Here is a 22,069-nt window from a genome sequence, read left to right on the forward strand (position 1 = left end):
ATCCTTCTATTTATGCTGATGTGCACTGAGTGTAGCAATGCAATACCACAATGCCCCTAGAACATATCCAGCCAGTACTGGAAGACTCCTAGGGACACAAGTAGACACCATAGCAGTCATGATCAGATCAAACCAAACATCACTCATCTTTACACCGGTTTGTGAAGGAAGATTTCACCACAATACTTTCCCACTAGAAATTCTGCTAAAGGCAATTCACTTCTGAAAACCCCAAAGCTAGTAGGTTATGAGTATTGTTCCCTACTGGAATGGAGTCAAGAAGCCAGATGCTGTAGGACAGGGAGGTAAAATAACTCTGAGAACAGAATGAAAACCAAGAAAAAAAAATGTTTTGAAGAGCTGCTGCAATTCCCAGATGGAAATCTTTGCAGTAATTTCACAGAACATTGAATCAGGCCTAAAGTTTTCAGTATAGGACAATCCCTCTTCAAGATAGCACCTTTGCGCTACAGAGCGGAGAAGATACTCCTGTTCAGGATGACAAAAGCCATCCCTAAGAACTTGGGAACAAAAAGAATCAACCTCTAACTCAGAGCAGCGAAGAGACTTCTCTTGCTTTGGGCAAGGTTACGGACACCATAGTATTGAAACAATGTAACAAGTATCTTCAAAAATACAGGAAACAAAAAAAGTCAAGATGTTCAGTAATATAAATGGCAAAGAAATTATAAAAATATTTTATAGGAGGCTACTTCTCCAGAGAAAAAAATTTAAACAGGCCAGCAGTTGACAAAAAAGAACCTGGCCTCATGTTTTGTCTAATCATTTTATAATATCTGTCTCAAAAAACGATATCCCTTTCTTTGGTTAAAATATTACAATGCAACAGCCAAGGGATATTGCATGTACATATTAAACTCAGTAATGTTAGCAGTAACGTAATATTCCAGTCTGTGGACTTAAAGCTAGTTATGAAAATACAAGAAGGTTTACAGTCACAGTAATTTTGACTTTATATAGGACAAAAAGCATCACAGTTACAATTATTGTAACCGTAAACCTTTTTGCAGTATATATATAACATTATATAGATATAAAAAATAACATCAATAAAGTACTTATGTATTTAAGAAGTGTTAAAAAAAAGTCCATTTACTTAGTTACTGTATTCCTGTTACATTTCCAAAAAGGCACTTTGCAATTTTAGATTTAATTTTCCTTTGTTAGCTTTAAAAAAAAAAAAAAAAAAAAAAGCAAACAAACCCTGAGAAACGAAACCTTCAGAGCCAAAGTTTTCAGATGGTACCTCCCACTCCCTGTTCAACTTCTCAGGGACCACCATGCAGTGACAATCTGGTTAGGAGTCAGCTGCCAAAGGGTATGTGATTTGCATGCAAAAATATTTCTAGAAGATGCACATGAATAGCATATGTTCTCAGCCTGAGTACAATCTTTTAACTACATGCCTAGAATATTATTTCCCCAATGTTCATAATTATTTTCCAGATAATGATTCCTGATACAGATATGCTACTCTTTGAAAATGACATATATATTGAGTCTTAAACCTCACTCATTTTAGAGTTCTCCTTGTATTATGAAAAAAAGTCTCTATATGGTAATTTTCCCCCCTCATGTCTGAAAATCCTACCCCTCCCCCCCCAAAAACAACAAAAAAGTCCCCCCCGCCCCGTTACACTACATGTTCAATTCACATGCCAAAAGGCTTCAGTCATGGAAAGTATGCATTCCAGATGCATGTTCTGGAAATGTAATAATTCATGGAAACAAGTTAATATTTAAATTGTTTTAAAATATTTACTGCAGGTGTAATTATGAAGTGTACAAATATTTGAAAACAGAATGCAACAACAGGAGACTCCGATTCAGAAAGTTAAATCAGATACGTAGTACACTTGCCTGAATCAAAGCAGTTTCAAAATCATATCAGAAAACCTTTCTGCTCTTCCTGTGTTAACTAAAATTAGTTTAAAAAAAAAAAGCAAGTTAAATTAATAAGACCAGTAATAAGCCATGCACATATACATGGTTAGCCAATTTACACTAAAACAAATTAATCAAATTGACACAACATGTCAGAGAGAATAACATTTAAGCAAATAGCAACTCTAACTAGATCCCAAAATCATTACCAGTCCACATCTGGAATGCCCAAACCAAATCCTGGTATCCTGGTGACTCTGAAGTTTGCATCATGTAGAAGCATAACTATGCTTCTTACTTCATGACTATTTTGTTTAGGCTAAATGAGGTTCTACTGTTTTGTGGGTTAAAATCCTTAGTTTCTTTTCTTTGTTAAAATGTAAACTCTTTTCCTCAGATCTCTATGAATGTTCATGCACATGAGAAGTCCCCCCTTTACATGGAAAGGCTCAGGTCTGCAATCCTTCTTCAGCCCAAGCTTTCCTTTATCCAATCTGAATGTCAGGGAGGAACAAACAAGGAACACCAGCAAATTATTCTGTGGCACTTCACAGTATACAAAAAATACCTGACAAGTAAATTAATTTACCCCCAAAGTTGGGGGAAAATGACAAAATAGAGAATGGAGGCACTGGCCAGCTTTAAAATCTTAACAGCTTCAGGCCATGAATTCTAACTGATCAGAGAACTGAAATCTATATTGGAGCTTTTTCCAAAGCCAGCTCGCACTGACAAACAAGGAAAGAGTCTACTTTAGTCATGCAAGATCATACACAAGCAAACAACTTTTACCACATCATCTGTTAGGCAGCGTACACTTAAAAACAAAAGCTTATGTTTGACAGAAGTTTAAAACAAAATAATGGACTCTAGTTACCCCTGGGAAAAGCAAAAATTTAAATTATAACCAAAATAAGTTAAAAATTTATTACTGAAATTAAGACACAGAGCATATATCAATTTTCACACATCCAAGCCCTGTTATTTAACCATAAGGAAGTATTACTAGGACTAAAGGAGGAATATGTGAAGGAATCTAAAATGCAACGAGGAAAACCATTATATAAAAGTACCACTATCCATTGAAACTACTTAACAACATTGTTCAATGTAATGCATTATTCTACCAGTTTTAATAGTCACCTACACCAACCGAAAAAGAGCTGAAATACACATGCTCTATCTAATGCACTGTGGATATAAAAAGGCCAACCTCAACAGCTATCAAGCCACTCATTTCCCTCTCCTATTCAACACACCCCAAAGTGTTTTACATTTCTGATGGGAGCACACAGAAAAAGTACCTTCTCCACAATAAAAGCACTAATGGATCAAACCCCAAGACCAAATAAAAGTTATTCTTCACAAAATTATTATTGAATTTCATTGCAATCTTTCACTAGTCAGGCAAACAACTTCTTCCTCCAACAGAGAAAAATATCCCAAAACATTAATTCAAACTTCAAAACATTGCCAAAGGAATGAAATGAAGAATAATTACAGAAAAAAAAGAAAAGAAAAAGAAAAAAAAGATTATGGATCTCAATAGAACCATTATACTAGCAATTTCACAATGCAAAACATACAAAGCTAAACGCTTTTTAAAATCAAATCAAGAATAAGGTGACAGCAAACCAGAGACAGACAATAAAATACAAGGCATTTCTCATGCTATTCCTAGAACAATTTCCTGAGTCATTCCATCTTCAGCCCCGGGGACCAGACTGGCTAGGGCCACACTAACAAACTTCTCAATGTAGCTGAGGCAGAGCGTTGACCTAAATGCTGTTGCCACTGAGCTCCTTGCAACTCGCGCTTGAGGAAGAGGGGCCAGGATGGATTTAAGAACTAAGCTATTTCAGCTTGAAACTGCTAGTGCAGAAATGCTCCTTGAAACAGCCCTAAATCACTTCAATTTCTAGAGACTGAAACCTCCAAAAATGACTGCAAAAAATATTCTAAACTACCTAATCGGACAGAATTTTTAAAAAGAGAGCTGAAACACTACAACGCTTCAGCAGAAGCGAACCTGCACCTTGGTGCTAGGAGAGAAGCACAAGACGCGAGGTACTGAAACTAAACCGCACCCTGGGCGTTAAGGCAAGCAGGTGCTCACTGAACTGCAGCTTAAGCCCTCGCTGCCTGCCCGAGCAGCCCGCAACGCGCAGAGCGCGCAGTTAGGAGCGGCGCGGCGCGGGGGGCAGCGAGATCCCTCGCGGCACCGGGCGGACACGGCGGAGAGCAGGCGGCGCTCAGCGGCCGCGGGCCTGCTGCGGACAGCGCAAACGCCTCCAGTCCGCGGGCTCTAACGGGCGCGGCTGTCGTGCCTTCGCCCTGCGGCGGCGAGACGGGGCACGCTGAGGGGGCGGGTGCCTGGCCCCCGCTCCGAGCGCCCGGGCCTCCGCGCTGCGGCGCCGAGCCGAGCCGAGTCCTCCCACCCCCAGCGGCCGCAGGCAGCGCCGCGCCCTCCTCTCGGGGCCCGCCCCCACGGGGGCGGGCGGCAGGGCCCGCGGCTCTCCCCGCCCATCGCTCCGCCCGACTGAACGAGAAGGAAGGAAGAAGGGGGAGGGAGGAGAGGAAATACCTCCGGCGCTCCTAGCCCCGGGGCGCCCCGGCGCGGGCCCTCGCCTGCCCGTGGGTGGCGGCTCCGCGGCCGTTGGCTGCCGGGAGCGGGGCGGGGCTGGCATGGCGGCGGCGGGGACGCGCCGGAAGCTGCGCAGCAGCCGGGCCCCGCTTGGCAGCGGCTCTTAGCTGCTCGCGCGCGCGAGGCGGCCGCCGGGTAACGGCCAGTGAGTAACGGCCGCCGGGTAACGGCCTCGTGGTGCGGCTGTTGCGCCTGCGCGGCCGCGGCGCGTGCACGTGCGGCGCGGGGAGGCCGGGCCGGGCCGGGCCGGGCCGGGCCGGGCCGGGCCGCCGGCAGCGCGGGGCTTCGGGCCGCGCGTGCGGCTCGAGGGGCGCCGCCGAGGGCCCGGAGCGGCGGCGCGGCGAGACGAGGCGCGGCGGGGGCCGGCGCGGAGCCGCCAGCAGGTGAGCGCGGGCTGGGGCGCTCCGTGCCCCCTCGGGGGCGGCGGGCAGCCCCGCGCTGCCTCGGCGCTGCCTCGGCACGCCGCGGCGCCGGGCGTCTTGGCAGGCCCGCTCTCCTGGGAGCGGCGTTAAGTCCTTTGCCTCGTTACTCCGTTGCCTGTTCCATAGGTTGTGTTGAAATGACCGTCTTACATATTTCTAAATGCCGACTTAGTATTTCTTGTCAACATCTGTACATGTGAGGTCTTGTTCTTTCTGTTCAGGTAGCGTTAGCTAAAACAGTATTTAATAACAGATGTATGTGGTGAGGTACTAGTGTGTATATGTTTTTCCCTTGCACAGTTTTTTGATGTTCTAGTAATTAACAATATATATTTTTTTCTTCTACAGTCTTTCCCTAGTGTGTGGATCGCTCTGGATGTGGGGGAAAAAAACAACCCTAAGGAGGCTGTTTACCCATAGGTTTATCTTGAAGCGTTGGAACGCTGCTTGGTGTTGAAGGAAGGGCAGCAACCAGGACAGCGCCAGCCAGTTAGCTGGAGCCACGTCCACGAGCCCTTCGCTTCCACTGCCTCGGGTTAGAGACTGAGGCTCTGCCTGCACCAAGTCTCTTTCTGAAATCTTGTATCTGTTAGCTGTAGCTATAATAAACATTAGTTTAAGGTATTTTTTTCCGTATCAGCTTACCTTCTTTCAAAAGGCTAAAAGGCCTCATCAGAAAGATGCTTAGTCCCTTTACCTTACAGTACTCCCATCAAAGCATTTAATATCAGGACATTTAAGATAAGCCTGACTGTAGAAGAAGCTTTTAGAACAACTTAGTAATCATGTTGCAGATTAATTTGTTTCATAGTTTCATGCATTTCAGCTTCATTTGCTTTAGTTGGTATTAGGTTATTTGCAGGAAAGAATCTTGCATTTGCCCCCACAGGAGACGAAATTGTAATTCTGCCTAGCACATATGGCCTGTGACGTAGGAACAGTTAGGTGACATCAACAATGTCTCTTTAACGTCACACAACTTGGGCCACGGAAACTTATCCCAGTAATTTTTTCATGCTCTGTGATCTGAATATTAATAGTCATAGCTGGAGATAAAGAAAAAATAACTCTGATGTCCTCTTGCATAAGGAATGCACACATATCTAATAACATGGTTAATGTAAATGCGTGTGACTTTCTTCTCAGGCTTTTGTTTTTTCATCCTTCCTTTTCAATTTCCCTTTGAAGGAGAGAAGACTTATGATTTGCAAGTTTATTCTCAAATGTTCCTTTAACCTTTAAATTGAGAAAAGATGTTCACTGTAACGTAATCAATGTTCTATCACCTGCTTACTGGAGTTCTTAACTGATTTTGTTTCACAAGATACTGAAACTGTTACTGTGTCACAAGATAAATCTCACTTACCAAAAGCCTTTTTGCCATATAAATTCTCCTCTTTCCTGCTTTCTTCTTTCTGCCCTGTTATCTCTGCAGCTCATCAGACCTTTTCATAAACCAGTTTAACTCACTAGAATAGTGGGGAAAAAAATCTGAGTTTTCTGCTGTTTCATGAGTTCAGTTAGCTTATGGAAAGTCTGACAAGGAAGTGAGCTGTGGGGTTGGTGATGGAGTGAGAAAGAGGAGAAAAGAGATGCGAGACCTGCCTATTATTTAGCAAGCAGTTACCTGTTGGATCGTAAGTTACCTGAAGAGCCATGACTTTAGCCTAGTAATTATATCTGATCGGTGGCATGTTTTGCATTGCATTTTGCAAGTGTCCAACATAAAAGAAGGGGAAGTACCATAAATGTTTTAAAACTTGACTACTAAGCTTGAAAGCATGTTCCTATGTGATTTCTGATATGTAATACTGGTGTTATATGCTGTTATAATAGGTCATTTTAGTAGTTCATAAAGCAGTCTCTCAGTTTTCTGTTTTTCTTGGCAATTTTCTCATTTCTTACACTTTTTACAAAGACCACAAATAGCTTACTGTAATTTTACACATACTGAAATGTACGGATAAGTCACTTAGTACCACTCTGTATATCTAGTACTGGTAGCCCCATTTTATTTGCTGATTCTTTGTACGTCTCTGAAATAAAAAGTTGATTAAGAATGTAATAAACATTTACAAAAGTATTAAGTGTGATAAATAGTATGGGCTCCAACACTGTAATACTGCTACTGGGTGATTATATTTGAGGAGGCATTGTACATCTCAAAACAGTATTTAAGCTTAAAAGGAAGAGCAGAACTAAGAGGGAACATAGAAGAAAATTGGAAAAATACTTGCTTTCCTTTTGAGAAAATGACAGAGTAAGCAGTGACTTGCACAGCAATAAATATCATTCTTTATAAAATCAAGAAATACTTAAAAAGAAATAACTTGTAGGTTGTTAGTGTTACTAATGCATTTAAATACAGGCAGAGGCTTTGTATTTGTGCAATGAGAAATCACTTAAATACATAGATCACGTGACTGTATAAACTTTGGAGAAATAAGACTGCTACAGGCCAAGGAATTGCCTAAAAGTTCCCTGAACAAGTTAGAAACATCTTATTAGCTAGAGCATGAAGAACAATGTCATTCTGTATTTTAGAGTGGTCAATATTTGCAAAAGTTTAATACTACATTAAAAAGTCAAATTCTGAACTAGATTAAGTATGTGATAACAGAGTTGATAAACTGTGGTAGTGTGATTGGCACTGGTGAAAAATTGGAGAACTTGACTTTCCTTCGTAATGCAGTAGAATTGCACATTTTGAGCTAATTCGTTAGTTTTTACCTTGAGTGAGCCTAGGACCATGTTGCTTCTTGTACACCTTCCAATATGGGTTGATACTTTTGTTCTTATCTTCCGTTATAACCATTAGTTTTAGAAGTCCCAGTATACTACCTCTTCATCTTGCAGCCTGCTTTTTCTGAAAAGAGCTTCTATACATGTTGAAAGTATCAGTGGGACATGTCATCAACTTAAGTTGCCTTTGGGGAGTGATATGAAATAATGAGTTGTTACAGTTTGCTACTGCACTTTTTTATTAACACTCTGTCCATTTTTAACAGTCTGTCCAGTTCTGTAGGGTCTCTTCTTGCTTAGTATTATAAATGGGTTTGGTTGAACTGGTATCTGTGCAGGTCTCCAAAAACACCTTGGGAAATTGAGTTCTTTGTTCAAAAGAAATTGTCTTTTAATCTGAGTTAGTGCTATAGTGTAGGAGTTGTGGAGCATTGTGCTGTGGAAGAGGTTCTTGTTCAGTGAAGTATTGAAAAAGAAAATATTGGCTGCTCAAGGAAAGATATTAACTTTGATGACTTTGATGCTTTTCAACTTAATTATATTTCACCTACTTTAACTTCCCCCTGAATCTTGAAGAGATGCATATTTATTTTGGTTAGCTCTATTTGAATTCAGCGGGTATAGATTTGGGTCCATATAGTTCTAAACCTCTGTGTTCTTCTGACTCATTCAAGATGTAGTTAGCTTCAGAGCCAGAGAAAGAATGGACTTATACGGGTTTAAGAACCTGTCTTCTGATGTGTATGTAGTCTATACTGGAGTCTTCCTACACAGATGTGTGTGTAGGTATATACATATGTTACTTAAGTGAACAACAACATATATGAATCAGAAGGCAAAATTTGGCCCTGAATTTGAGAAATCATATGAAATGAAATATGCAGTGCCATTAACAAAATATGAAATATATTTATGTAGCAGTAATACTGTGGAAGAGCTTGCTAGGAAGTCCGTAGCATTGTTAAAATGACTAGATTATGAGAAGTTTCCAAATAGTGACACTAGCAGCAGGATGCCCTTCTGTAGTTAGAAATCGTTCCATTTGCAGGATAAGCTTTTTATAGTTAGTGTACTAAATTCACTTTTCTGAAAGTTACAGTAGTTAGTTCTTTAATGTTCTTCTCCAGCTAAGCTGTAACTGTGTGGCATCTTACTGTAGCCATTTTTAAAGAAAATATCAGTCAGAAAGATCAGTCAGAGGGTTAGATGTAGTAAGTTGAGATGTACAGGCAAGACATCTACGTTTCTGCTAAGTATAGTGCACTTGGAAAATAAATGAGACCTTGCAGAGTGCAAAGAGTGTATAGATTTGAAAATTCAAGGTCTAAAGCTGCTAAATCTGATATGTGACTTAAAGTTCTGAGTTTGTAATCTTCACCAGAAAATAAGTATGTTCAGTCAAGAAAGTACGCTTCTGAATTCATTCTCACAGAAAATACAGATTGCGTTACTGTTGGTATGCTTTTATTCAAAATTTAATCTATTTTTTTCTTTAATTGTTGTATTCACTTCTTATTTTTCAGGGTTCTTTGAAAATTCCTTAGTGGTCTTGACATTGTTACAAGTGACATAAATTAGCCAGTGGCTCAGAATGATGGATACCCAGAAGACTACAAATGGTTTGCAAGTGATTGGACAAGGGACTGGTATAGGGATATCGACACTCCACATGGTGGGGTATTTGGGAAAAGTCAGTTGAAACTTGTTTTACATGTGTGCAAAGTTTATATTTTTCCTCTGCTTTGAGAGATTTTTAATTGGTCTTAATTTTCCAAAAAAAAAAGTGTCAAAATTATTTTTCCACGGAAATCTATAACAATGGCGAAAGATTATTCTAAGTACATCTGTGTCTATGATTTTTTTTTACTGGTGCTATTTTTGAAACTTAGCTTTCCTGTGAAAATGTGTTTGTCTTTGAAAGAACTGAATTTGTTTTCTCTGGCAATAAATGTCCTTTGGTTTAATGCAAACAGAATGAGATGTTACGTAATAGTGTTGTTACTTTCTTTCTAAGATACTTTCTTAAATATTTAAATATTTAAATCAAAAGATGAATTCATTTAGAACATTCTATTGTATGAATATATATTTTATAGCTATGATCAAAACCTAATCTAATTAACTTTTTTATACTGTATCAGATATATTGCTTTTCTGTCTTGGTATATATGTCTTATTCTTGGGATAATATATAAAATACATAAGCTAATGCTTCTTGGTTTGGGTTTTTTTTTTTTTTTTTTTTTTTAGAACTGCAGTCCTCTAGAAGTAACTACACATGAGTATTGCCCAGTCTGCAAAGAGAAGGGCCAGACACAGGCTTTACGGACTTATCGCATTAATTTTCAAGAGTCCATTTTCCTTTGTGAAAATCCTCAGGTATTATTCTAATTAACAGTTTTCTTGGGTTGTGTTATCTTCAACATTTACACCTCTTTAAGTTCAAGAGTTCACTGGTGGTCAAGCAGACGTGGAATAGGACTCTTTTGAGTTGATCTGCTAGACAGTATCTGGCTGTATTTAGACAAAAACAAAGCTAACCTCTATGCGTGTAGCGTTTATTCATAGCTAACCAAAAGAAATGCTTAAAAAATAAAAAAGGGGAGTTTGGCTTACATAACAAAGGAGAATAAATTTGTATATGAACCAGATTACAAGCTAAAATTTGGTGATCCCTGTAAACCAGTATTCTATCCATGCAGATAGTTTCCCAGTCTTTCTTTAGGGTTTTTGTTTTTCTTTGCTTTTTTTCTTGTTTTGCTTTTCTTTTCTGAGTAATACAAATAGGTTTGTAATTATAACTGCAGTGTTTTTGAAGTTTTTCATTTTAAGTTTAACCTTAGCTAGATTTCTGGGCTCCTTAATAGTTAATGGTGACTTTTGCTGCCTCTCCGTTCCCTTTCCTGCACTCCACCGTGTGTGGGGTGAGGGTGTAGCAATCTCATATGGCCTGGTACCCTTAAATTAACAGAGTGCAAAGACTAGATACACTTCTGTAAATTGGTCTCATAACCCCCTTCCCTGTTCCCCCGGACCCTGCCCCTTTACAATAGTCATCGTACTGGTTTGGAGGAGGGGAATAGTGAATTTGATTATATTCTCCTGGTTGCAAAACGTTCTTATGCATAAGACCCTACCGACACTTAGTCTGACCTGTCCACCCTAAAGGAATGGATATAGCAGAGTGAGAGAACAGGAGTTTCCTTAGCAAGATTAGGACATCTTTAAGGGACTGGAAGTGGGGAATCAGGTATTTACTGGAAAAGCAAAGTTGGTTATCATTTTTGATACATTTTTTCAGCATTGCTTATAAGACAGTGGTTGGATAAAACATCCTTCCTGTCGTATATATGTTGAATTTATATATCAATTTCATGAAAGTATCACTTTACAGAAGTCCTGCACTCTAACAGTATAGTTTGTATCTTTTAGCTACTGTTTACCTGAAATTGCTTTGTAGATTTCATTATAACTTTTTTCTTTCCTTTAGTGTATCTACCCACTTGGTTATAAACCATTAAACAGCATAATTATTTCTGCTGATTCAGAAAAGCATCAAATTCCATGTACTGATAAGAAAAGGAAATTGTGTGATATTAGTGACTTTTCTCCCATTGAATCACATGCAAAACAGGCAAGGACTAATAATGGGATAAATGTTGAGCAGACTATTAATGCAAATCCCGCCGTCAAATACTGTGAGAATAGTTTATATACTCCCAGGCCAAGCCTACCTGATGAATTACAGAATGACCAGCAAAAGACTAGTAGCAAAGCGGAGTCCCTCACGCAGAAGGTGGACATTGAAACAACCCACAGAGCCAGCAGTTATCGAGAAAGTCCTTCTAAGACTTCTTCAGCCAGAACACAGCTCTTACTGAATTCTGAACTTTGCTCGACAGCATCTGAAATTTTGCTCAGAGATGATGAAGGTTCCACTAATAACACAGATTTTTGTCTTCAGTGGAGGAACGTGTATGCTCTTTGTTGGTTAAACTGTATTTTGTCAGCATTGGTACACTTAGAAACATTAAAGTTTGCTCTAACAGAAGAATACACTGAAGAAAGATGTTTACTCCAGAGACTCCTTACAAAATATAATCAAGCAACTGCACTTCTGAATACCTGTAAAAGAAGTAAGGTAAAAGGTGAGTAAGTTTAGCTACTGTTTCGTTATATTCAAACTGATGTATTGGCTGCAAATATGTGGAATTCAGTAGAGTGTACTGCAGTAGAGTCTGCTTCCCTTTTATTTCAAGATCACAAAAGAATGAGTTACACCTCATTTCCATGAATTTCCAGACCAGAGTTCTTTGTCTAGCAGATTCTCAGTGATCACTGAAAAAATATTTCTCTTGGGGAAAATAGGCACACTTTGAAAGCAGAGATCAAATATTAAGTATCTCTTGAAATTTTCTGTTATAAACCAGGTAGATAAGTTGTGAATTGTTCATGTAATTGAGCTTGAATTTGTCTCCTTCCCCTCTGTTGGTTAATGTATTACAGTGCTGTTCTAATCTTAATCTTTAAAATCTTTTCTGATGTGTTTTTTTATATCCCTGTATAAATACACAGTTGCCTTGTCACACCAAAAATAGTAAAGCTGGGAAAATACATTTTTTTCTGGCTCCAGCTGGGCTGACTGAAGAAATGCTTCCCCTGAGGTCCACAAGCTATGCTGCGGATGATGGTGCTTCCTAACCCGTTTCAGTCAAAACCAGTCAGATCTGTTAACATGGTCCCTGCTGTCTGGAGCGGGTTAGGAGCATTCCACATGAGTGGCTCCGCAGATTGGAGGGCAGTGGCCTCCAAGCACTGGAGCAGTGATGAGCAGCTGGAGGCAACCTTTCAGCCAGCACAGCAGGAGTTAGAAGATGTGTCACAATAAGCTGTTAGTATGGACTTTGAACATTTTGTGTAGTCTGGATTCAATTTAAGACTCTTAAACTACTAAGATATATTTTTCCTAGTTCTTTTGAACTGACCCATTGGAGTCATATTAGAGAATTAATGCAGATCTCTTGACCAGCCGGTACCTTTTGTGAAGTCTTTTTCAGTAGACCTCCCAGGAATAGTGGGTGTTGGACTATATAGCCTATAGTACCGTAACAGCATTAGGTAACTTAATATCATATCTTCCCTAGAAAAAACGGTGTATGAAAAATGGTTTACTAGACTTTGTGACAGAGAAACCATAATATTTTTAAAGAAGGGAAAAAATCTAAAGAAATTCTAAAAAATCTCACATGCTCTAGTTCTAGCCAGAAATTCTGGCTGCTTATTTTAGGTTTTCAAATGTTGCCTCTACCATCACAGTACCTGTTAATCTGAGATGGTGTTTTCCCCTCTGCTGTGCTACTGCTGTTTGCGAAGAAGCACTGGTATAGAAGAGCCCTTAGTGGGAATGCTAGCTTGCTTTCCTTAGGAAGCGTGTTGTAATACAGTGTTGCTTGAAATAACCTAAACCTTTCCATTTCCAGGAATCACTGCAAAACAAATTAGTTTATGTGGGCAACAGTGGAAAAGGGAATGGGATGAACAATATTGTTATGGTGTGGTATTTATTTTGCCCTGCTATCTAATTTTTCAGTATCTTTTGGTTGTTTTTTAAAAAAAAAACAGAAGCAGTAGAGCTGCAGAAGATTTTTTTATTTTTTTTCAATATACATAAATATTATAAGTAAGAAATAGTTTCCACAGCTATGTTAAATTCTTCCTTTAATTTGTGGAGGTTATGATTGTGTAGTAGAAGTTACCTTCTTTCTTGAGCTTAAGTAATCTGTTTGTGTATAAACAATCTAACTGTTGTAAAATTAAGTTGCATACTGAGATATATGATGTAAGCTATTTAACAGATTTATTTTTAATATTTTTAAATGCTGACTTAGGAATTTAGTATTTAATCTGGGACAATACATTAAAATATTATATTACTAATTGTGTGATATCATTACAAAGCATTTAAGCAAGTTTTTGCCCTTTTGATCTTAAAATTTAGGTTTTTAAATCTACTCTTAAACTCTGAATATCCAGGATTTATGATGTCCGGTTACCTTATCCTTAAATGTCTTTACTATCCAGTTAATAGTACACAGTCTTAACCATAATTTAAGTCAGGTTAAGTAATTTCTGGTAAAATGTGTGTAATTTCTGTAAATTCTACTGTAATTTTCAGATCAGTTAATACTAAGCATTGGCTATTTTACCAACAGTTACAGAGAAGTGAATGTTAATATGAGAAGCATCTGTTTGCAGACAATGAATGCATCTTAGGTGAACGTGGAATGGGGGAGTGTTACACATAAGTACATGGAAACATATATCTTTTTTTCTTTAGATGTTCTTCCAAAAGCAGAATCATATCTCAATGAAATCAGAAACAGAATTTTTACACAGCTTCAGCCTCAGCTTGGGTGTAAATTGGGTGAGTAATTATTGCAGAATCTCAGTATTTATTTTCAGGAAACTATATGTGAAGCCTTGTAGTTTGTCAGCATATAAAAATATGTATGGATATATGCATACAAGACAGCTTGCAAATACATTTTACATATCATTTGCTGTGTGGTAAGCTTTTTTGTCCCTTAACTATTTTTGAAGTTTAGAGAGCATATTCTTCTCTTGGTAACTATGCTATAGTCACGAAATTGTCAGTGAGAGCAACCTAATAAAAGGGATCTGTCTCTTTGTGAGGATTAGAAATACAGCCTTGAAAGGATACCTGGGATTAGAATCAATAGCAGTAAACTTATCCTCTTTCCTTTCGAAGTACTGAAGGCTGACTTCAAATATTCAGTGACTGTTTTTTCCCCCCTCCATCTTTGAAGGTGAGAAGGAAAGTCCAGTGTTTGCACTCCCTCTACTTTTACGACAGGATCACCAAGCTGAGAAACTATTCCTGCTTTCATTTTCATGGAAGTTTGAGTGTTTATGTTGTGGCTACAAATACCAGGACCGGTGAGATTTTTCTTTAAGTAGCTTTTGTCTAAAAGTTGCATCCTTACCTTTTTAAGTCTGCACTTAATACATGTTTTTTCTTCAGATCTCCAGGTTTTGTATGGCTTAAGCTTGTTGGTGATGTTTTATGTGATCCACTTTTTAGGCTGGCATTTGCAAATGGTTTACTGCTGTGTCATGTCTTAGGAAATCATGTTATCATGTAATTCAAAAAGAAATAATAGGCAATTGTGATGCCTTAGCAGTGCTCATGCTGATTTTTTGCTGAGTATACAGATTGCTGCTCTTCCAAAGAGTATATGCCTGGCACACTTTTGCTATTGAAGAATACCTGTAATATTCATTTGGATTGCAAAGAATCAGAAATATATGAGGTTTGTTCTCATAATTGGTTTATTTTACAATAGTATTACAGGGAAGTTGTTTCTTGATAATTGATCGAATTCTGTGTAGCTGTAAGTGCAAGCTGCTCACTTAGGCTCCTTTTAGAGTCAGCAGAAAAAGAGAGGCACCTTCAGAAGACAGCTCGTTTTACTTTAAAAATGCCTGTTTCCCTCCACTGTCTTAGATTTACACAATAAACTTCTAGACCCACAAATGAGGTGGGATGAATTCTGTCCTTTATACTTCCAGCTCATGTGTAGTCCTGGTTAATAGCATGTGTTAAGAGCCTCTGTTATGTACTGTGTTTTTCAGTAAGTTGAAAAATCTAGGTTAGGCTGAATATAAAATTAGATCCTTCTATGGCTGATGAATGAATGAAGTACATTGTTTCACTTTAATACTCCATACTTTGTATTTTCATGTGTGTAAGCTCTGCTCTAAATGTACTGGTTCTTTGAAAACAAGGCCTTGTATTCTGCATTCTGATGTAACTTTTTACTGCTTCTTCACTCTGTCTTGAGCCTCTGTATTAGTAAATTACTGAGGTCTTGGTAGAAGCTTCACCATATTTTGGAAAGGAAAGAGAGATAAGATGTTAGGAGAGAAAGAGCAGATAATGTGGAATTAAAGGCCCTGATGCTGCTGAGAACAAATGATGACTGATAGTGTTTGGCAGAAGTGAATTCAATGCTGACTTGCATCTGATGCAGTCTCATTGGAGTTCATGCAAATGGCATGAATATGAATAGAATTTGGCTTAGTCATAACATTTTTGTAACTTTTTTGTGTGAAGTATGTATTTTTATTGTTTTCTGATCAGCAACTTAATTTACTCTTTTTTGTGTCTGTGTGTGTGTCCAGATGTAGGAAAACATTAACAACATTCACAAATATAATCCCTGATTGGCATCCACTTAATGCTATTCATGTTGGTCCGTGTAATAACTGTAATGATACATCTCAAAGAAGACAGATGATTTTGGAAAAGTAAGTTTGAATATGTGAACTTGAAAAGAGATAAAGTTCTGAGACTTCATATAGTGAACATAGTTGCACTTGCAAAAACAAGCTGTTGGGTTTAAAGAAATGCTAAACTTTTAATCTGATAAATATTCAGTTTCCTAGATTTAAGGTCATTCTTAAATGCTGAAACTTGCAAATAATGTTTAATAAACCTGAAACATAGAAAGTACAGTGTTTAACATACTGAATAGCCCATTTGTTTGAGCCAGGTAGTAAATACACTACTGATACCCAGTAGCAGCCTCTCTACAACCCCTGGTGTTGGTGAATAAAACTGCTCTCTGATCATGTTTATTGGTTTGACTTGGGAATACTGCCCTTTCTAGTTTGGTTATAACAGTTGTCTCCTGTCTTTCTCACCCCACCCCACCCATTTCCCCAATCCCTTGTGTGTTGTTTTTTCCCCACATTCATAAAAAAATGAAATATCCATTTGGAGTATTCTTCTCCTGTGAGTACTACTCAATCTTAGGAGATTTGTGTGGAGATAAAATAGTAACGGCAGGATTGCCTACTCTTTGAGATGCCTTGCTTGTGATTTTTTATTAGGAACTTCCGCTGATGTTTTGTTGCAATAAACTGTTCTGTTTCTTTTATTAGAGTACCGGCAATATTAATGTTGCATTTTGTTGAAGGCTTGCCACATAACAACCTGAAGAATTACTCATTTCAGTTTGAAGGGGATTCCTACCAAATAACATCTGTTGTTCAGTATCAGACAGTCAAGAAACACTTCATAACCTGGTCTTTGAATCCTGATGGTAAGACCATAAATTCTATTATAATAGTGCATGAGTCTACATCAAATACTGTTTTATGGGTTACTGAAATAGTCCCAACTGTCCATAGATAATAACAAGGGGGGGTTGTTTGTATTCTAAACTTCATATTAAAATCTTGTGAATAACTATAGGAACTTTGTTATTCTGGGTGAAAGTTTCATTTTGGTTTAACTGATTTGTTCAGCAGTGTTCTGGCCTCGGCTATCCTCACTGGGAAAGGTTATTTGGGTAGAGTCATTTCCTTTCATAACTTTGTAAAAATGGAAATAAATGCAAGCTGAGCATAGCTGTTGGACAAATTGTATTGGTTAGTTTGAAGCCAAATATTCAACCATTCTTGGGCAGGAATGGGGAAACTAGGAGCATTGATGCTTAGTTTCTCTTTGTTTCTGGACTTTGCTTCACCTGATGGTTGGGAGGCCCAATTTGGTGTTAGAAACATGACTAATGGTGTGAAGGTTCTGTTGGTTCAGCAGCAGAGCTTCATCCAAGTGGAACTCCACAGAATCAGAGAAGGTGAAAAGTTGACATTTTGATTCTCATGCTTCCGTAGAGGGAATGGATGCAGTCCTATCAAATGTTCTGGCAAAATGAAAGTTGCCTAAATTGTACAGCTAGAGTTTAGGAAGAACTGAGAAGAGGAAGCAGCTGGGAAGCAACTAGTTAGAAACATTTGATATGTTGTATATATATGCTGTATATCAATTTTGTAGGTTTCTTAAAGCTGTAAAATATTTTTTTCATGATTTGTAAACAGTTTGCAGATGATGGGGCAGATTACTAAATGAGCAGTTTCTCTTAAGCTGTTGTAAGTCTCAGGCAATGAAAGCTTCCATTGAGAAACGTTTTTGAGAGGTGGTTCTTCCCTCAGACCTGTGCAGATATTTTCAGACAGGATGTCAGCGTCATTAGCTCAGACAAAAAGCATTAGCTTTACAGGTCACCTACTCTGACCTGTAATAATATTGCAGCAAATTCTGCTTAAGTGTGACCTTTTTAGGGTGGAAGCCTCCCAGTTTCCCTCTGATGCAATAAAGAATGGAGGGGAAAAAATCTGATTTTCTGCATGTCAAGGAATGGGTTAATAAAAATGTTTGACAAGTGTCGGAAAAATAGTGATTTCAATTTTAAAGGTCTTTGAGTTTCTACATTGGTTGCTGTTTATTTTTCAGGAACTTGGCTTGAATGTGATGATTTAAAGGGTCCATATTGCAAGAGACGTAAAAGATTTGAAGTTCCTCCTTCAGAGATTTTTATTGTTTTCTGGGAAAAGAAAACATCCCATGTGCCAGAAGAGCTGAATTCACAGTTCCAGAGTAAAAATATTGACAATTTTCCTCTTAAAAATGTACAGTCAAATTCCACAGTGTTGCATTGTGGTTTTGAAAACACTGTAGACAAAATATTTGCAGAACATCACAAAAAGGATTCTGTGAGAATTCCAGATAAGAAACAACAGCAGGTAGCTGAAGATGAAAGCAGTGCTCATCGTGGTTTTGAAAATCTGGCACATGATGATGTTATAACTCTGACGCTTGTAGAAATTCAAGTTGACTCAGAAGCTAAATCACTGGAGAACAGACAGATGGTGGGAAATAACCTTGTTGTTGAGACGGACACACTGCGACAGCAGGAATCAGCTTGTTCACCTAACACTCCACATACAGAAGAGGTTGCTGGAACTAGTCTAGCTATGAATAATAAATGCACATTATCTGAAGATGGCAGCATTTGCTTACCTCTAGAAGAGTTAAACACAGCAAATATTACTCCTCCTGTGCCTAAAAACCAGGACCTTTACCCATCTTACTCACCACTTGCTCAAAGAACAGATGACAGAGCAAATTTATTTAACACAGAAAATGGTACTGGCTTAAATTCAGAACTACAGCTAAACAAGAATTTGTCACCAGCAGAGAATATCACTCAAAGATCACCTGACTTGAAAGATGCAAGCAAAATTGTAGCTGATTCTCAGATCACAAATTCTTCTGCTGCCAATAATCCTTTTCAGCCTTCATACAAAGACCAAAAAAGAGGATTTGTAGGAAGCTGGGTAAAGAAATTATTAAGCCAGAATACTTCTTTTATGCCTTCAAGTGCCTCAGCTCTTAAAAATGAGAAAAATTGCAAAACTCCCTCAGTGCAAAAAATAAATGATGTGCGGCTGCCAATTAAGGGAGCAAGTAACTTTGATGGATTTCAAGGCAGAGGTACAAACAAAATGACTGAGACCCCTAAATTAGCAGTTCCTCAACGTAAAAATATTCATCCTATGTCAAATTTCAAAGGATTTTCTCAAGACGTTCATCTTCCTACAAAAAATCATATTGCTAATGAAGGTCCAACTTGGAGAAAGTCAGGAAGTGTGTTGGGTGCCTCAGGTAAAGTAACTCAACTTAATTCACCCAGCTGTAATTCTGGGAAAGTAGAAGAGTCAGATACTGATAAAACAAAAAAACTTCGTCAAAAACTGTTAAAAAAACTTAATGCTAAAAAGAAGAAGTTAGCTTCACTGGATAGACTAGCAGTGGAACAAATGAAACATGAAGGACCTGTGAACGGAGGTGGAAGCACCCCGTCACATTTTGAATCTCATAATGATAGTGAATTATTACAGACTTTTTTATGGGAACTGCAGCATCAGATTGATGTTGCAGATAATAAATCTGATGCAAACTCTGTATCAATGTGCACTGGCCATGATGCTAATAACGAAATATTAGCAGAATTACTTTCCCCTATTTCAACTGTTGCTTCCTTAGAGGTTCCAAAAGGTGAAGATGAATGTATGTATTTGGAAATGGTGGACAGCAATGTTGCACCAGTGGTGCCTGCTGAGTCGACCAGTGTGTCACATGCAACAGTGCCACGTGAAGACCACAATTACTACAGTCCCGTAAAGGACGGTAATTCTGAAGTTCATACAATGAACAAATCCAGCGTGAAAAAACTTGCTTTTGAAAGTCCTACAAGTGAAGATATCCTTGAAGACCTATTCTCCATTTCAGCACCAAGCTCAATAGCAGGTGATATAGATTTACCTCATTTTGATGAAACTCTGTTTGAAACTTGGTGAATATTCAGTTGCTTATTTTTAGTACTTTTCAATATTATGTATATTTTGATACAAAGCACTATTTAAATTATATTTTCTAACTGGTTTAATTGCACACTGGCTGTACTTGAACAATTTACATTTGAGGTATTTTTTTTCTTAAAATTGCATTGTAGCAGGCAAATAAGGTTTTAATCCATTTTGTCTGTGAACTAGTTATTTTAGCTGTAGAATATGAGGATAGTTTTAATTAAAAGCTCCTATAAGTCTTAATTTTTTGCTGCTTTTAATATGGAAAACTCATCCATATTTTATTGAGCTTGAAAATAACAACCTTCAATATCCTTGATGGTGTAAGTAATACTATTTAGGAAGTACTGATTTATTTTTCAGGATCTCTGAATTCCTGAAGTCTTGTTGTCCAACCTAAAAAAAAGAAAAATACTGACTGTAATCAGGGATATTTGCATCCTTTTATACAAAGATAATTTGCAACACTAAGAAATCAAGGATGGTGTTCTGCTAGGCATTTTACTCTTTTCAGAACTACAGTTCTGCAAGCTCTTCCTGGTGTGTTCACCCCTTGGATCCAAGGAAGGAGGGATATAAAGTAGAAATTTTCCTATTTAAAGTTATGACACATGCTGAGGTTTTCATTCCAGGTTAACTGAAAATACAATTTTGCAGAATATACTTCTGAGCCTGCTAGTCTTTTAAGTAAAATAAATAGGATTTGACCCAGAGTTTGCAGCATTAAGAAGGAGTTAGTACCAAATGTAACTTTCATGTATTCATTGCTGCAAATTCATTACTGAAAGAAAAGTTTCCAAGCAATGAAGTTAACTGTACATTAGCACCCATTACTGTTGCCGCTAGGAGTTTTTCATGGATAGAGCTATGTACTCCTGTCTGTATATAAGAGAATGCCAGGGATGAGCAAGGACAGTAGGAAGAAAGTAATGGAGAAATATGGCAAGAAGGCAGAGAGTAAGGAGAAGGGAGGAATATTTACATCTTGGTGTTTCCAGATTTGTGTATAGCTTTCATTTTGTTTGACAGGGAGTCTTACATGAATTCATGTATACAAAGCTGAGAATATTATGTGCTAGATTAGATCACCTAAAATATTTTTCATGTATGTGGAAATAATAAGGATTTTATCAGCAAGCCTGTTTCAGCCATTTTTAGAGGTACTTTGCATTTTTTTTCATCCCAAATTCAAGATGTAAGCCCTTCTGTCGTACTCTTAAACAGGTGCAATGGAACATAATTGTTATTACAGGTCATGGCTACAGAGATAGATGGTCTTGGATAGCTTGAACAGATTCAAAAAGTGTTTGAAAAACTGTCAATGACACTGAACTCGCTTTCCCAAACTATTTATGTTGCAATTGTGGGCATGTTTATCAAGCCTGCATTATAGAGAATGAATAATTTCATTTTTGATACATAACTTTTTAAAGAACTTGAGCTCCTCCTTTGTTTTAAATGTGTTAATTGTTGTGCTGCAATGGAAAACAAATCAACGAGTTTTGAATGTAAAGTCCTGGTATACTGCTGGAGAAATATTTGTCCGTGAATTCCTCTTATTAAAAAAAAAATGTTGACCAAAGCTAGAGTTTGACTTATCAGTAAGTAACATGGGTGCCCCTGCAAGACATGAGGGGGCAGTAAGATTTTCCTGCAGAGTCTCTCGACCAGTCGTTTCTGTATATGCAAACCACTTAAAAGCTGTGTACCCCTAGCTCCCGAACACTTGCTGCAGAGGTTTCCATAAGGTGAGGGGAGGCGCTTCCTCCGCAGATGCCGTCTGGGATGAGCTGAGTTGCAGTTACTTAGAGCTGAGAAGTGGGAACTCCCTCGCTGCTGGCTCAGGACGAGGCACAGACCCCAGAGGGAGTGAAGCAGCAAGCCTGGGGCTAGCGAGATGCAGAACGCGTCGGTCTGCATGGGGAAGATCCCGCTTTATTGGGATATTGGAGGGGGAGGCTGTTGCAGATGAGAAGGTCCAGGTGTAAGCAGTATGATAAGGTTAATAGCAGAGAAGGGTATGGGGGCGCAGCTGCTGGGCATGTGCCTAGACAGAACAAGGAATTGCCATGGTCAACCTTAGCACCCCTGCAAACTCATGTAGGAGTCCTTGGGCTGCAGC

The 22,069-nt window shown here is 38.5% G+C and overlaps 1 protein-coding gene and 1 long non-coding RNA gene across 5 annotated transcripts in view; one reads left to right on the top strand and one right to left on the bottom strand.

Moving 5' to 3' along the window:
- LOC106500381 (uncharacterized) overlaps positions 1–4,554 on the bottom strand; it is a 46,266-nt gene extending 41,712 nt beyond the window's left edge. For both annotated transcript variants that reach the window (XR_010883371.1, XR_010883372.1), the window contains exon 1: positions 4,490–4,554. This is a non-coding gene — a long non-coding RNA (uncharacterized lncRNA). The remainder of the gene's footprint in view (positions 1–4,489) is intronic.
- Positions 4,378–21,529, top strand: USPL1 (ubiquitin specific peptidase like 1). 3 transcript variants are annotated; one of them, XM_067290941.1, is made up of 10 exons: positions 4,378–4,694; positions 5,320–5,506; positions 9,237–9,403; positions 9,964–10,092; positions 11,204–11,861; positions 14,051–14,137; positions 14,541–14,670; positions 15,916–16,041; positions 16,678–16,838; positions 18,032–21,529. In XM_067290941.1, the coding sequence occupies exons 3-10, from the start codon at positions 9,305–9,307 to the stop codon at positions 19,936–19,938; spliced, it is 3,297 nt and encodes a 1,098-aa protein (XP_067147042.1). In that variant the 5' UTR covers positions 4,378–4,694; positions 5,320–5,506; positions 9,237–9,304; the 3' UTR covers positions 19,939–21,529. The 3 variants fall into 3 exon arrangements, with proteins under 3 accessions (XP_067147042.1, XP_067147026.1, XP_067147033.1); XM_067290925.1 differs by having other exon boundaries at positions 5,320–9,403; XM_067290932.1 differs by lacking the exon at positions 4,378–4,694 and adding an exon at positions 4,854–4,932 and having other exon boundaries at positions 5,320–9,403.
- Positions 21,530–22,069: the final 540 nt, after the last annotated feature.

The sequence above is a fragment of the Apteryx mantelli genome, chromosome 1, assembly GCF_036417845.1.
Source record: "Apteryx mantelli isolate bAptMan1 chromosome 1, bAptMan1.hap1, whole genome shotgun sequence".
In the NCBI taxonomy this organism is placed as follows: Eukaryota; Metazoa; Chordata; class Aves; order Apterygiformes; family Apterygidae; genus Apteryx; species Apteryx mantelli.